Consider the following 15824-nt stretch of genomic DNA (forward strand, 5'->3'; position numbering starts at 1 on the left):
AGGTATGCGCAGCGCATCAGCGACCAACAGACAAGCACGCGCGCTGATTTGGTTTGCCTGCGTGTGTGAAGCGCGGGGCTCTGAAGGTGACAGATGTTTTGCTAAAACAACTATGCATGTTACAGTATCCACTTTCAGGGAGCAAAGGTTGCTGTGGAGTTTAGTAATCAATAATAAATCTGTATTAAATGCTCCCACTAATTATTCTATAATTTTTGTGTGTCATATGTCACCATTCATATATGCAACCAAAGAGTTTACAAATAGAGCACAACACTCTTTACAAGAACATAAAAATCCTCATAAATCTAGTGACTTATTTTACCTTTAAAATGCACCACATTGATGTATTTACATTTAAATGCACAAAGTGACTGAATTTGTTCAGTCTGATGGTTTACTTTGTGGCATAAAGTAAATTATGTTTAACAAAAAATGTTTAACAAAAATATTAGTATGTTCTTAATTTTGCTGAAAATATATTTAAGTACAGGGTGTTATTAATCTGAAAATACAGCCTATTTAAGTACAGGTTTTAAAATGTAAGTACTGTATAGTTTTGATTTAACGTTTGGGCACATTTTAATTTAATCATTAATCTTATTTAAGTTTGTATTTACTTGTAAGCACAGTGCAGTCAGTGTTAATGTTTAAACTCTGTAATGTTCGGCTGACAATAATAAATATTTGTATAAGGAATACAAATAAGAAATATTCTTAGAAAGAAAACTTTTTGAATTGTGCATAGCTCTGAATAGTTAGGTCTACTACACTTCTGTACTTTGGTCATATGGTGGTTCTTGGAGAGCCAAATATTTTCTGAGGTACTTGGTGTAAAAAGTTTGAGAACCACTGAACTAAACAATGTCAAATAAATGTAATAACAAACATAACACATTTTTTATAGAATGTAAACCCTGCTAAAAAAAACAACAGACACAATCACAGAAATTCTATTGGATTTATTGGTTTTAATGGGATTTTTATTGGTTGTATTTGAAACTATAATGGTCTCTATGGGTCTCTACTGGTATGTGTTGGGTTCTATTGATGGGGCCATTAAATCATAATGAAATATGTCCAGGAATTTTGTAGTGGTTTTAATAGTAAATGTTCCTATTGGTATTTTAATGGAAACAATTATTTCTGTAATGGTTTTATTGTTTTTAAAGATCTGCACTAAATTAGCTCATAGCTGCGTTATTAAAGTTCATAACATTTTAGTCATATACTAACAACAAAATAAACATTACTGTGAACTTATTTTAATGAAGTAACCAGGAATTAAGGAAAACTTACCTCAGAATTTACCACAGAAACTGTCGTCTGAGGAGAACATCAGTTAAATCCAGAATGCCCCGATTGAACTCACGAGGCGCGCGCCCGCAAATAATAGGCGTGTTCGACTTCATGTGGTGCAAGAACTGACGGGCGTATGACGTCAAAGGAGCGCGAAATCATTTCGAAATTAGACCTCTACGTGTGATTTCTCGACTCGTTCTCGCGGTACGTTTTATATCATACAGCTGTCGGTTCTCGCAGATCCGCATGAAGTCGAACAAGCATAATGCAAAGACATATGTAAAAGAAAATAAAGATGGAATAGAAAGTGCTTCTCCTAGCGAAGCACTGCGTCCAGATGGGACTGAAAATTACTGTTTTAAAACTCATTTAACATGAAATATTTATTTTATTAAAATAAACAGTTGTTCAATAATTTCTACATAAACATGCATGCACATTTTGTTCTAAATGGACAGACCTATATTAAAATTAATTATGGTTTTATTATAGTAAAAGTGTAGTAACCATGGTTTTTGATTTAACAACAACAACAATAAATATCAAATAGTGCTTATTTGCTAAGATAATAACAACCAATAATAATTATTTTAATAATTATTATAATTATTTTAATATTATAATTACAATGATTAATGGCAAAATCATGTAGGCTTGTTAGAGAATATGGTGCCTGTGTGGGTTTTCTTTGGGCAATCCTAAAGAGGGTTGGCATAAGAAAAACCCTCATGGGGCCCACATGTACTTATACTTTGCCCTGGGTAAAAGGTTAAATAACATTAGCATAAATGTAAATACCATGTCGTCATGGCAAATGTAACATTTAAAGAAAAAACCCTTTCAATATAATAATATTTACACAATGAACATAACAAGGAACACTGCGACAGCATCTCGATGACGAATGGACTGCTGTTTAGAGGTGGACACAGAAAGGTAAGGGCAATAAATGGCATCGCTGTATATAATTGTTTGGGCACTTTAAGTTGGTATATCTATCAAGCTATTATAAACAACATTTCGACCGGAAACTAAACACATTTAAATATAAAAGGCAAAGAGTAAGGTAATGTTTTAACTGTTTTAACAATGTCATTACTGCTGTTATACTTTGGAGGTCATCGCTGAACTTTTTTTGACAGCGATTAGCTGTAAAATGTTTTGGTCCTGCTCAATTTTCATTGACTTCTAGTAAAATAATTGAAAGTTTTTCATAAGATCCCCTTTAATTTGAAAATATATGCTTAATACCTATACAAAAAATACAATCAACTTGTGTAAATTGTCATTCTATTTAATAGATTGTTCATGAATTGTTTTTAAATGCATTGTGATTTCTTTTCATCATTTCAGATACATTTAAAAGTTAGTACTGTATATATCTTTGTTTATAAAAATTGAAAATGCCTAATGGAAAAACTTAAACAAAATTTTTGAACATATAGGCTATAGTGTAATTAAGGGTTTGTAAAGTTTAGTTGTTTAATACAGAGATGCAATTTTAAAATGTATATAAAATCGCATAAGAATACATACAGACAAACAGCCAAAGGCATATTTTTTTGTTCAGTAACATACTTTTACAAAAAGACAAAATGGATAAAGCAGTTTTAAGAAGGAGTAAATAAAAGATAGATTAAAAACATAAATGCATAAAATGCAAAAAATGCATAAAAACTTTGACATCAGGGTCTTAGAAGTTTGAAGTCCTTTAACAGTTTAAATAACCTTATTCCACTTTTTAATTTTACTCTACTTAAAGATTTACAGTAAATCCAAAATTCTTGTTGAAAACACAAGAAAAAATATATATATTAGTAACTGAGAGCAAGCGACAATACTGTTTACTGGCCCACGCTTCTGTCACTCTGGCCCCGGGCCATCAAGCAGTTCTTTATGTTGAGCCGTGACACTGGATTATTCAACATCAACATCAGCAGATTTTGATGCTAGTGTGAAAAGTGAAACATAACTGGAGCCATTGGCCTGCAATAAAACAATCACATTATAAAGTGAGAGGAAACATGCAGTCAGTCCACCATTACTGAAAAAAGCAATGAGATTAAAACGTAAAACGTGTATTAAAATAATTTGAATATTTGAGGTAAGCAGACTGTTTTATGATTGACAGATTAAAAGCGTCAGTTTTTCGTGATTCCATTTTCAAGCTTTAATTGGTGTGTAAGGTGGCTGATAGAGCATAAATTATACCTGTAAAATGATAAAGCTCAAGGTTCAATGCCAAGCGATATATTTTCTTTAACAGAATTCACTTTTCAAGGACTACATAAAACGTCCGGTTTGGACTACAGCCCTCTACTTTCCAGATATATGACATCAGTATAAGAGTTTTTTGACTAAACTCCACCCACAGGAATACATCAGTCGCCAGCTAAGCTCAAACGGCTCTGGCTAAGCTAAGCTGCTATCGAATCACAACACACTAAACAAAATACACAATCAGAACTCGTTACATATTTCTGAAGGAGGGACTTCATAGAACAAGGAAGACATCGCTGCGTTTTTAGGACAGTGAAAACAGCAGTACAGAGATGAGTAAATTGTTATTCAATGGGACTTGAGACAAACTAAATTTAATTACATTTCAATTATCTTTTTTCTGAAGCTGGTTTCTGTCATTTACTGTAGTTTTTATTATGCTGATGTACATTCAATTGTTTGTTTTTAAAAAAAGTTTGTTTTTAGTTATTTAATGCTATAAAAACGGTGGTGTCACGTCATGATTGACAACTGTGATATCGTGTGATATGCGCACTCTGCGAGAGAAAGGGCGGGGCCTTGATTTCACAGCTTTACTTCCTGCTCACTACTGCGCAGGACTGTCCCGAAATTGCTACTGCGCAGACTCAAGACCCAAGACGTCAGCGCGGTATCAGGACACTGGCGGCTTCACTTTTCACCAATGGAAGAGAGCGAACAGGCGTCGTCCATCTTTTTTTTACAGTCTATGATATGAACTAAGGTAATCTATTTTTCATGTTATCAGAGTTTATGCTGTTACTGCTGAAACTGTCTGTAGACACCCCCCTACATGTCACGGTGTAGGAATATTTGCATAATACTGCCCAAATACTGTATACTGAAAAAAACAAATGTGTGGCTTCAGTTATTGCTGAAGTCCTGATGCTCCTGCATGAACTATACACAAATAAAGCTGCTGAATTAAGAAACATCTTGTTTAAATGATTTTAAAAGAAAATAACTATACAAATGGGAAAATTTGAGTTTAATCTATATGCCCCTTAATTTAGCTGTACTCTATGTTTAAGTTAATTAAATGAAAATACTACATTAGGACATTTTCCCCATTACTATATTTTGAGAATCACTTTCTTCAAATGAAGGGAGTAGTTTCAACTCAAATTATTTGAGTTAATTCAATGAAAATACCACAAAAATACCAACTTTGTTAAACTGAGATATAATTTTCCCCATTACTCAATTAAACTGAGAGAATCACTTTCCTCAAATCATTTGAATAGTCTCAACTAAGGGTTTACCGTGAACAGGTTCTCAACACTGATGTTTTATTTCTCCAGCAAGGAAACATAAACAACGGAGAACTACACAAACAATAGCCGCACGGAGGTCTGAAAAGACAGCCGAGTCGAGCCCTCCCTCGTGCAGATGCTTCAGAGCCTTGGCCTGATGGACCTGCAGCCACGCCATAGCATGAATTTCAGAAGCTGCCTCCCCGCAAGCCCGATACACAGATGCCGTTACCGCGGAAGACTGCTTACAGGCTCGCGATGGACAGATTGGCCTGTCCTTCCAGGAAACAATTGCATCGCGACTGCTCGCTCCACTGTTGGGACGTCAACGTAACCATCGAGAGAGGTGAGGGTGATGGCTGAAAGGGCCGGTTGCAGGAGGAGGATGGGGTTCTCCATTGGCTGCCATTTCAGGGTCGTACTCAGGTTGTGCTTCCCGGCCCTAAGGTGAGAGCGGATCCGAATCAGCCTCGGAAATAGACGGCTGTCTCTCCGATGCAGCGTCAGATATAGAGTCTTCCTCCGGAGGACCGACAGATGCTGTGGGCCAACCGCCTCTATCGGCACCTCTGCTGGCTGTGTATCAGGGCACTGAGAGTCGGAGGACGGACCTGCCGATCGGTTCAGCATAGTGATTCGGAGATCGTCCTTCCGGAGCCTTCAGATGCAACCTTGGCGGTGCGAGGCAACAGAAGGGGGGGGTGACGTTCCTGGAGGTACGACACCCGTCTCCGCAGATCCAAGAGGGTCATATTCTCGAAGGGAGAACACGAACCCTCTTCGCATGCTGCCTTCGCATGCTGAATGCCCAAACACGAAAGACAGAGACTGTGACCATTCTTAGGACCCATATATTTGCCGCATCCAGAACGGCACAGACGAAATGACATCTTTAAAAAGACGCACTCCACCGTGACACAAGAGAATGGCTCTATACAAGTTGAGACACCAATTCAACTTGTACTGCTTTTTCACTCTTTAATGCTGTGCTGAGTTGATAAAGCACACAGGGGAGTGGCAACGCACACACTCAAAATCAAGTTGAAATCCAGAGAAATAAAATGATGTGGACATCTGCGAGCCTCCGCTGTGCTGCTGTACCCCAACCAACTTCAAGCAAGCGGTGTACTTCTGAGCAGGTAGTAGAGAGCTTCTCAATAACAGTTGATCTGCGGGCTTTCGAAGTGAAAAAAGCTTTGGTATCGCACATGCCTTTTATTTTATACTTGCACGGTGGGTGGCACCAGTTTTAGTAGCTTCTCCGACTGAAGGGGACTATAATTAACTGTCTGGTTTTTACAACTTTCATTCAGCAGCAAAAATCTGCCTTTAATTTGACAGAAATAAAGATTTGTCATTAATCTTGATAATTATCGATATAACCTGATACAGAAAAAAATGTTGATAATTTTTTTGGCCATATCGACCAGCCAAAAGTAGAAGGCAAATATAAAGTGTTAAAGGTGCTCTAAGCGAATCTGTGTGACCTCACTTCTTGTTGACTTTCGAAGTGTTGTCAAACAAAACGGAGCGTAGCTAACCCCCTCCCTTCCGTGCTTTCTGAAAGAGAACGCACCCAACCCCAAATCCCAATCATTTATTGGCTGGAACACTTTGTTTTTGTTGCAGTTTGTGGAGCCTGGGCAGATAGTGAGGATATGTTTAAAAAAAATTTTATGGCCTAAAATGTGTGAATTCACACGTCTTCATAGTCGAGGTCTTTTATTGATGTTTTTTAGTGCAGTTTTTGATTGAACAAGTAAAAAGTGTAACAAAAAAACAGTAACTTTTGTGAATAACGTCCCGATAGATCTTGCACTCCGTCAGCCAATCACAACGCACTGGGTCAGCTGACCAATCAGATTACACTACACTGTAAAAAAATTCCGTAGAAATTTCAATGTTATTGCAGCTGGGTTGCCGGTAATTTACCGTAGATATACATTTATGTTATTTACTGGCAAGAGTTTGTTCAAAGTTAAATAAATTTCAAATATTAACAAGTCTTTATCTTTACAGAATAAAACTATACAATAACAGCCTCATGCAAAGCATTCTGGGAACCAGAAATCATCATCAACCTTTTTCTGTTTTTTGGTCCAGATTTTGTTTCCCAGAATGTTTTGCTTGATGCTGTTTTTTAGTTTTACTCTGTAAAGATAAAGACTTGTAAATGTTTAATTTTCATTTAACTTTGAACAAAATGTTGCCAGTAAAAAACATAAATGTAAATCTACGGTAAATTACCGGCAACCCAGCTGCAATTTCTACGGAATTTTTTTACAGTGTATGCAGTGCGCACTTCAGAATAATGAGTTTTATAAAATTCAACGTGTTTTAGCAAGACTGGGCAGAGAGGAGCTGCAATGATGTACATGATGTAAATAAAAGGGTAAAATTATATCTTAAACCGTGTTAAACCTTTTATTACACGAAATACACAAAATGTTTTTTAATCATCATATGACCCCTTTAAACAAACCAACCAACACACTGTAACTCTGGTTTGTCTTTGTTGACTTACCTGATTTTGCCTGTCTCGTCTTTTCTTCCTGAAGAAAAACAGACACATTTGTTTATTTTTGTGAAATTAAATATACATTTTAGCAGACCTTTAATATTCAGGAACAGCTCTATACGTGAGTAGTTTCATTCATATTCTGTACATACTGCATAGAAACTCTTACAATTGTGATATATATTAAAATCTTTGTTTTTATTAAGTAATTGCTATAAAGGATTAGTCAATTTTCTTAAAAAAAAATCCAAATAATTTTCTCACCACCATGTCATCCAAATTTTTGATGTCTTTCTTTGTTCAGTCGAGAAGAAATTATGTTTTTTGAGGAAAACATTCCAGGATTTTTCTCATTTCAATGGGCTTTAATGGACCCCAACACTTAAAGGAGTAGTCCACTTTAAAGATGGGGTCCATTGACTTTTCATAGTAGGACAAAAATATACTATGGTAAGTCAATGGGCCCCATCTATAAAGTGGACTACTCCTTTAACAGTTTTAATGCAGTTTAAAATTGCAGTTTTAACGCAGCTTCAAAGGACTCTAAACCAGTGGTTTTCAATCTTGTCCTAGGGGACCCACTGCCCTGCACATTTTGCATGTCTCCCTTATCTAACACACCTGATTCAGATCATCTGCTCATTAAGGGAGAGATCCATGAACAGAACTGGGTGTGTCAGTTAAGGGAGACATACAAAATGTGCAGAGCTGTGGGTCCCCTAGGACAAGATTGAAAACCACTGCTCTAAACGATCCCAAACAAGGCATAAGGGTCTGATCTAGCAAAACGATTCTCCTTTTTGACAAGAAAAATAAAAAATATGCACTTTCAATCCACAACTTCTCGTCTATCTCCAGTTCTGTGACGCGGCATCGCGACCTCACGTAATTGTGTAATGATGTCGAAAGGTCACGGTTACATATATGAAATGCACATTTGCAGATCGTTTTAAACTGACACAAAGACATTAATTATTATCATTCGACATACAACAACGTCGGTCCTCTTTCTCCACACTTGTAAACCCTCGGGCATAGTTTCGATATGTTATCCGTGACCTCTTGACGTGATGACGTATTACATGAAGCCGGAGGAAGACAAGAAGTTGTGGTTTAAAAGTGCATATTTTTATTTTTATTGCCAAAAATGACAATCGTTTTGCTAGATAAGACCCTTATGCCTCGTTTGAAATCGTTTAGAGTCCTTTGAAACTGCCATTTTAAACTGCATTAAAACTGTTAAGTGTTGGGGTCCATTATAGTTCATTAAAATCCTGGAATGTTTTCCTCAAAAAACATAATTTCTTCTCGACTGAACAAAGAAAGACATCAACATTTTGGATGAGATGGTGGTGAGTAAATTTTTCTTGTAAAAAATGCAGATAATGGACTAATCCTTTAATATTCACTCACCATATAAACAGAATGATGAAGATGACGATGATGAAGAACAAACCAACACATCCTGCCACAATCCCATTATACAGAGTAGAACCCTGATCCCCTGAAACAAGATAAATATGAAGATAATTTTATAAAGTAAGAGAAGACAGCTGTAATGTATCTGTAATGTAACTTTATTTGTTTTTTATATGATTTCCCACAAATGAAACAAATGCATAAACAGAAATCAAAAGAAAATATTTTTTATAATTCGGATCAATAAGCTTTGTATATAAAAAACGACATCTGTACTGTTGCAAAGTTGAGTCTAATATTTACTGACCAAGATGAAACCCAAACAAATCAAACAATCATTTAACACATCACTACAAGAGTATTAATAATAAATGTCTTAACAACATCTAATGTCAGTAACAAGACCCTGACTCTATGAACAATACTGAATTAAGACAATGTACATTCTTTCATATTTGTTTGTGTATGTTAATAAATCAGTGTGTACTTACACTCAACAATAAGATAAACACCAGGAGAGGACAGAAGTTCATATTCTCTTACAGCAGCAACACATCTATAAACTCCTGAATCATCACGACTGACTGACCGCAGGTGAAGTTGAATCAATGTTTTTATTCCTTTAGTGAATCTCTGTTTGTTTCTGTACCAGATGAATGTTGTTTCTTCAGGCAGACTGCAGGTGGTTTTACATGTAAGAGTCACTGAATCTCCCTCTTTCACTCTCTGATTTGTCTCCACCTGCAGGTCTGACAGCAGAACAACAACAATGTTAGTTCATAATCACTGAAATTCACTAATTAATGTAATTACAGAATAAAGTATATCATTAAGTAGCTTAAATAAAAAAAAACAAATAAGTTTTGGTGCAAATTGCTGCCACATGGATTGACATTACTTTATGGTAATGAGCCATGACGCGGTTCGGCGGAAATGTTCGGCGGCAACTAATCGGAAGGCAGAAACCTCCTCTTGAGAGAATTCCAGAGACTGCATTCGAGGGTCAGAGCAATGTTTGATGCTCTCGTCCATCAGGTGAATAAATCTACATGCACGATTAATCTTAATGCCCACTAGAACACTTGGGCCAAATACAGGAAAACTAATGTAAGAGGTCAAGTGGTCAAGTGCAAAGACAGCAAGTGTGGTTATTTGGATGCAGCCAATGTTTCCCCCTGTGCTAAAAATCCTTTCGGAAGAGATAAGATCCGGAAAAGCTCGAACTCTAATCAAACACACCTAAAGCAGCTAATCAAACTGCTTCAGGTGTGTTTGATTAGGGTTAGAGCTATACTCTGCAGAAACACCGGCCCTCCAGGACCAGGATTGGTGAAGACTGCCCTAAACCCTCCGAAGAAGCTCTTGGAAAATCATTTTACTCTTTATCTGAAGCATATGTTTACGTGTATCCCCTTCCCAAAGTCCCCTTAAAAGGACGCAAAAACATCATTTGGAACTGGTAAGGTAAGGACACTGGCTCACTATACATTGGGAGACTTGATGACTTAGGGATTGTGTACACCAAAACTTTTAAAGATGGCTGAAAACGCCTGGAGGACGCCAAATGCCAGCTGAGTGCCAGCTTTCTTCAGCTGAGCACTTTGGTAGCTCTGATACTTGAGCTGTGTGCCGGTTGGTTGCTGTGGTAATGTCCCGCCCTCCTCCACTGTGATTGGACGGCCGTGTGAGAACTGACATTGACAAGCAGAGCTTTTCACCCAAAGTTGAATATTTTCTTCAGCACAGAAGAAAACCGCTAGCTGCTGGCTTTTTTTGAAAAACGCCAAGCTTCCATTGGAAACAACTGAAAACATGCGCCGGCCGTGGGCGTAAATCTTTGGTGTGCACGGCCCTTATTTTCCAGTGACGTGACTTTTAAAACATATTGAGACATCACCACTCATATTTATAAGAAGACTTCAGACACCACGGACGCTATGTGCTATCAGCTTTTCTTATGGGCTTCGAGGTTTTGTTTATAGTAGTCGCTTGTTCCAAAAAAAAAGGCTGCCAACTTGTCTGCTTTACCTGGAAACTGACGGCAGAACATTGCATTGTTTCTTTTGTCGTGTTTTATCAAAGTAAATGTCTGCTTCCAAGATATAAAATAATTAAGTTTTCGTTTGACCTCATAATTAAAGGGAGCCACCTCTGCCGCCATCTTAGCATCTCTTTGGTCTACTAGCTGATGTAACACGCAACACACGCAACAGTGTCCACAACAACTAATAATGTATGAGAAACCCAAGACTCTTTAAAATGATCTTCATCTTCGCATTGGATAAGAACACGCTATCTAATAAATAATAATGAGACACTGACGCATAATGATGTACTACAGAACTTTGCCACCTCAAAGCCCGTGACGTTGACATGATATGGAGTTTAAACCAGGAAAAAAATATCACAAAAAGCTAAAAATGAACTAGTTTTCTCCTAATGTTAAAATTAACAGATGTAAACATTGTCTTTTATGATGTGCAACACAACTTACTCTGTTAACATCTAAAAAAAGTGTTGGTTAGTGTTTCATGACGCTTTAAAGACACTCCGGCCTCATACCTCTGGCCTAATTACAGCTGTGATGATATAGAGCTATACCACACTCCTACTCAAGCGATATTGCATACATATTTCATGTCCTCTGTGTGTTATGATTCAATGGTTTATTTTATTACCTGTGACATCAAGCTGAACTCCAGGAATTCCTGACCATTTTCCACCTCTGTCTGTTATAAATCTGCAGTAGTAGATGTGTTTATCAGCTTCTGTCACATCTGTCAACGTGATGCTGTGAGTGTCTTGATCTTTACTTTGACACTGAACTCCTCTTCTGCTTTCTGGGTCCAAACACAGGTTAGGTGGTTCTCCACCAAGTACAAATGCAACTTTTGTCCAGAAGGCTTTATTGACCACATGGTGAGATGGATATTTTAAAGTACAGGTTATTCTCACTGTTGAGCCTCTTAATGCACAAACATATGAAGGGCTGTAATTCACTCCCCAACCCTGCTGACTTATCACTGAAATACAGAATACAGAAATATGGCATCAGAAATTTACCAAATTGTACTAATTCTTAAAAGTGAAATCTAGAATGAGTACAAGAGTTTGAAATGTTCATTAATAAAGTACTTACAATCAACCCAAAGAAAAACATCACGAGAGGACAGAAGAAGTTCATATCCTCTTACAGCATCACATCTATAAACTCCTAAATCATCACGACTGACTGACCGCAGGTGAAGTTGATTCAATGTTTTTATTCCTTTAGTGAATCTCTGTGTGTTTCTGTACCAGATGAATGTTGTTTCTTCAGGCAGACTGCAGGTTGTTTTACATGTAAGAGTCACTGAATCTCCCTCTTGCACTCTCTGCTTTGTCTCCACCTGCAGGTCTGACAGCAGAACAACAACAAACTCTCGGTTAGCCAATAATCATACTGCAATCCACTAATACACTTGCATGCTGCAGGGCTCCAGACTAACTTTTTTCACTAGGAGCACAGTGGCCCCCAACTGAAAATTTTAGGGGCACAACCAGAAAATTAAGGGGCACACACCATAAATCAACATGCTAACCAAATATTCACATTTCTACTAAGTACTGCACTGTATTACTAATAAATACTTGATCATATATATGATGATAGATGCAGAAAGTACAATGTAGTGTTTTAAATTGTCCCATCACAAAAAAAGGTCAAATTTACTGGTCGCACATTTGCAACTGGATGTAAAATTCTCAACTGTTGTACTGTCTCTATCCCGCGTATGGAGCTGACTGCCGTGGTGGTGGCTAGCAGAATGGACAAGTTGTGGAGGAAAGAGCTGCAAATGGAGTCAGTCTTTTGGACAGACAGCAATTCTGTTTTGAAATATATAAAAAATTAGACATCCAGATTTAAGATCTTTGAAGCAAACAGAGTGTCTGAAATATTGAAAATGTCTAACATATCCCAATGGAGGAACATAAATAACAACCCTGCGGATCTAGCCTCCAGAGGTGTTAAAAGTTCAGTCATTGCTAAAGACATGGCTCTGTGGTCCTGACTTTCTTCATGAGCCTGAGAGCAGGTGGCTCGAAAATCCCTAGACCTTGGAAAACCTTGTTGTTAAAGACCCAGAGGTCAAGGGTGTGATGGTGAATGCTGTTCAAGTTGAGCAGGGTCAGTACAGTGAAGAAGCTCATTGATCACTTTTCCTCCTGGCTCTGTCTTAAAAGAGCTGTCGGTTGGTTTCTTAAGTTTAAGACCTTGCTTCTGTTTCTGGTGCGACATCGAAAGCTGCTGAGAAAAACCCTTTCTGAATTGGACCAAAGTTCTGAGCAGCTGTAGAAAGAGCTACATGTCCAGATGAAAGAAGTTTAGGCTCAAGTACCAAAGAGTGTTCTGTCCATGGAGGATATGGTTGTAGCAGAGTCAGATATTATTCGTTTTTGTCAGAGGTTTCCGGAAGAACTGGGTAACTTGAAGAAAGGAGAGTGTGAGAAGAACGAGTCACCTCTACAAGCTTAACCCCATCCTGGAGGGTGATCTCATGAGGATTGGAGGACGGCTTAGTAGAGCAGCAATGCCAGTTGAAGCAAAACATCCAGTTATTCTGGCTAAAGATCAACATATCTCCAATCTTATTCTCTGTCATGTACACCAAGAAACAGGCCATGGTGGACATAACCATATGCTTTCTCATCTGCATCAGAAGTATTGGATTCCTGGTGCTTGTGCTGCCATCAGAAAGTGTGTCATCTGTTGTAGACTGTCTGCTTCACCTGGACATCAGAAAATGGCTGACCTTCCTCACAGCAGAATAACTCCTGATGAGCCTCCTTTCAGTCAAGTTGGTTTTGACTGCTTTGGACCATTTGATGGTAAATGTGGAAGAGCTGTGGTCAAGAGGTATGGGTTAATTTTTACATGCTTGGCGATGGATGTCTACAGATTCTTCAAAGTAAAATAAAATACATGATGCTGTATCAAAAGACACAACATCATGGGGTTCATTTCTAAATATAGAAAATCTCACTTGAACCATGTACAAACTTTCCTTAAATATGCAGAGAGAACAAAGCATATAGGAATTTGGTACTGATTGGTTGTTGTAAACTCAGGGCTGCCCTTAATTTGCATACAGAGGGTGATTGGTTTATGTCTAAGATGGGAGGTGTCTATTAACATTGAGTACAGTGTTTCCCAACTGTATTTCTGCCACTGCACAGTTTTGATAAGTAAAAAATTCATACGGCACACCACTTTCACAATAAGCATTAACAGATCTGCACAAACCTGTATTGCAATTCTTAAATGACTTGTTAAACTGGAATATTATACTGTAATGAACATAGTATTCACATTTAATGTGAAACTTGATCATGTTTTGATGAACACAAATGATATCCTGCCTGGAATTGATGACAGTGACACAAGCAGCTATGACCAACTCAGGAACCTGGTAGCTAGCTCCGAGTGCTTTTTCAAACACTGTAGCAGTGTTATTTTTCCACGGCACACTAGTGTGCCATGACCACTTGTTTGGTGTGCCGTGGAAAAAAAACAATGCTACAGTGTTTGAAAAAGCACTCGGAGCTAGCTACCAGGTTCCTGAGTTGGTCACAGCTGCTTGTGTCACTTTCATCAATTCCAGCCAGGATATAATTTGTGTTCATCAAAACATGATCAAGTTTCACATTAAATGTGAATACTATGTTCAATACAGTATAATATTCCAGTTTAACAAGTCATTTAAGAATTGCAATACAGGTTTGTGCAGATGCGGCCAGTGTTGGGCAAGTTACTGAAAATTAGTAATTCGTTACAGTTACTAGTTACTTATTTTAAAAGTTATTGAATTACTCTTAGTTACTTACTGTATATCAAAAGTAATTAGTTACTTGGGAAAAAAGTAACTTTATTCTGCTTTTTAAATGTAAATATGAACAGCACCGGATTAAGTGGCCCCCAGCCATCAAACGGAGTGAGTGGCTGCAGTTCGATGAGGATGTGTCCAACATCATCCAAGCCACAGCCAAAGGTGATGCTGACAGCGGACTTCAAACAATGACTACCATCATTCGCAGCTATGCCTCAGAAAGATTTGGCTGGGTAGAGAAAGGGAAGGCTAAGTCTACCCCCTACACCATGAACCGCAGGGCTACCAAGATACATCACCTGCACCAGGAGCTTCGCACCCTCAAGAAACGGTACAAGGAAGCCACTGAGGAGGAGAAGCAAGCATTAGCAGAGCTTCAAAACATCTTGCGGAAGAAGTTGATGATCCTACGCAGAGCAGAGGGGCATCGGAGACCGGGGAGAGAGAGAGAGCCAGGTAATAAGCGGCCTTTACTGTCAATCCCTTCAGATTTAAAAAACAACTGCTCATGGACCAGCGCAGTGGTCAGCTTGAGTGCTCAATAGAGGAAGTGAATAGCTTCCTCCAGGAAACAGTAGGCGATTCCCAGAGAGAGCAAGATTTGGAGTCAAACAAAGCCCTCATCAGCCCCGCCCACCCCAACAACAGAGTTTAACCTGAGGGGGCTTAGTCTGAAGAAGGTTAAGGAGGTCATCAACGCAGCTTGCTCAGCATCTACTACAGGCCCCAACGGAGTACCTTATGTGGTCTATAAGCGCTGCCCGGAGCTTTTCCGGCACCTGTGGAAAATCTTGAAGGTGATTTGGCAAAGGAAGAGTTGCTGACCAATGGTGGTGTGCTGAGGGAGTGTGGATTCCCAAAGAGGAGAACTCGAAAAACATTAACCAGCTTCGAACCATCTCTCTACTAAATGCTGAAGGGAAGGTGCTTTTCAGCATTGTCTCACGGGAACTAAAAGAGTTTCTCCTCAAGAACAATTACATCGACCCTGCAAGGCAGAAGGGGGGATTTCTGGAGCTCCCGGCTGCTTGGAACACACTGGTGTTGTTACACAAGTCATCAGAGAGGCCAATGAGAACAGAGGCGACCTAGTTGTTTTGTGGTTAAACCTGGCCAATGCCTATGGGTCCATACTGCACAAGCTGGTCAAGCTCGCTCTAGACTGCAATCATGTTCCCAGCAAGATTAAGGACTTGATCCTGAACT

At 38.4% G+C, this 15824-nt stretch overlaps 2 protein-coding genes across 8 annotated transcripts in view; both read right to left on the reverse strand.

Annotated features, from left to right (window-relative positions):
• LOC135785713 (sialoadhesin-like) overlaps positions 1 to 1407 on the reverse strand; it is a 31217-nt gene extending 29810 nt beyond the window's left edge. For 4 of the 7 annotated variants that reach the window (XR_012336546.1, XM_065295206.2, XM_065295205.2 and 1 more), the window contains exon 1: positions 1300 to 1406. The gene's annotated coding sequence lies outside the window, so the exon portion shown is untranslated. Of the gene's footprint in view, positions 1 to 1299 lie in introns of all 7 variants that reach the window. The other 3 variants (XM_065295208.2, XM_065295209.2, XM_065295207.2) reach the window with 1 other exon arrangement.
• A 539-nt stretch (positions 1408 to 1946) lies between these two features.
• LOC135786265 (sialoadhesin-like) overlaps positions 1947 to 15824 on the reverse strand; it is a 37358-nt gene continuing 23480 nt past the window's right edge. Inside the window, exons 9-14 of the mRNA XM_073814597.1 lie at positions 11891 to 12148; positions 11430 to 11774; positions 9243 to 9500; positions 8746 to 8836; positions 7339 to 7366; positions 1947 to 3288 (exon numbers count right to left, since the gene is read on the reverse strand). Of these exons, the coding sequence (XP_073670698.1) occupies positions 3220 to 3288; positions 7339 to 7366; positions 8746 to 8836; positions 9243 to 9500; positions 11430 to 11774; positions 11891 to 12148 (1049 nt within the window). The 3' untranslated portion in view covers positions 1947 to 3219. The remainder of the gene's footprint in view (positions 3289 to 7338; positions 7367 to 8745; positions 8837 to 9242; positions 9501 to 11429; positions 11775 to 11890; positions 12149 to 15824) is intronic.

This window comes from Paramisgurnus dabryanus, chromosome 4 (genome assembly GCF_030506205.2).
Source record: "Paramisgurnus dabryanus chromosome 4, PD_genome_1.1, whole genome shotgun sequence".
Taxonomy (NCBI): domain Eukaryota; kingdom Metazoa; phylum Chordata; class Actinopteri; order Cypriniformes; family Cobitidae; genus Paramisgurnus; species Paramisgurnus dabryanus.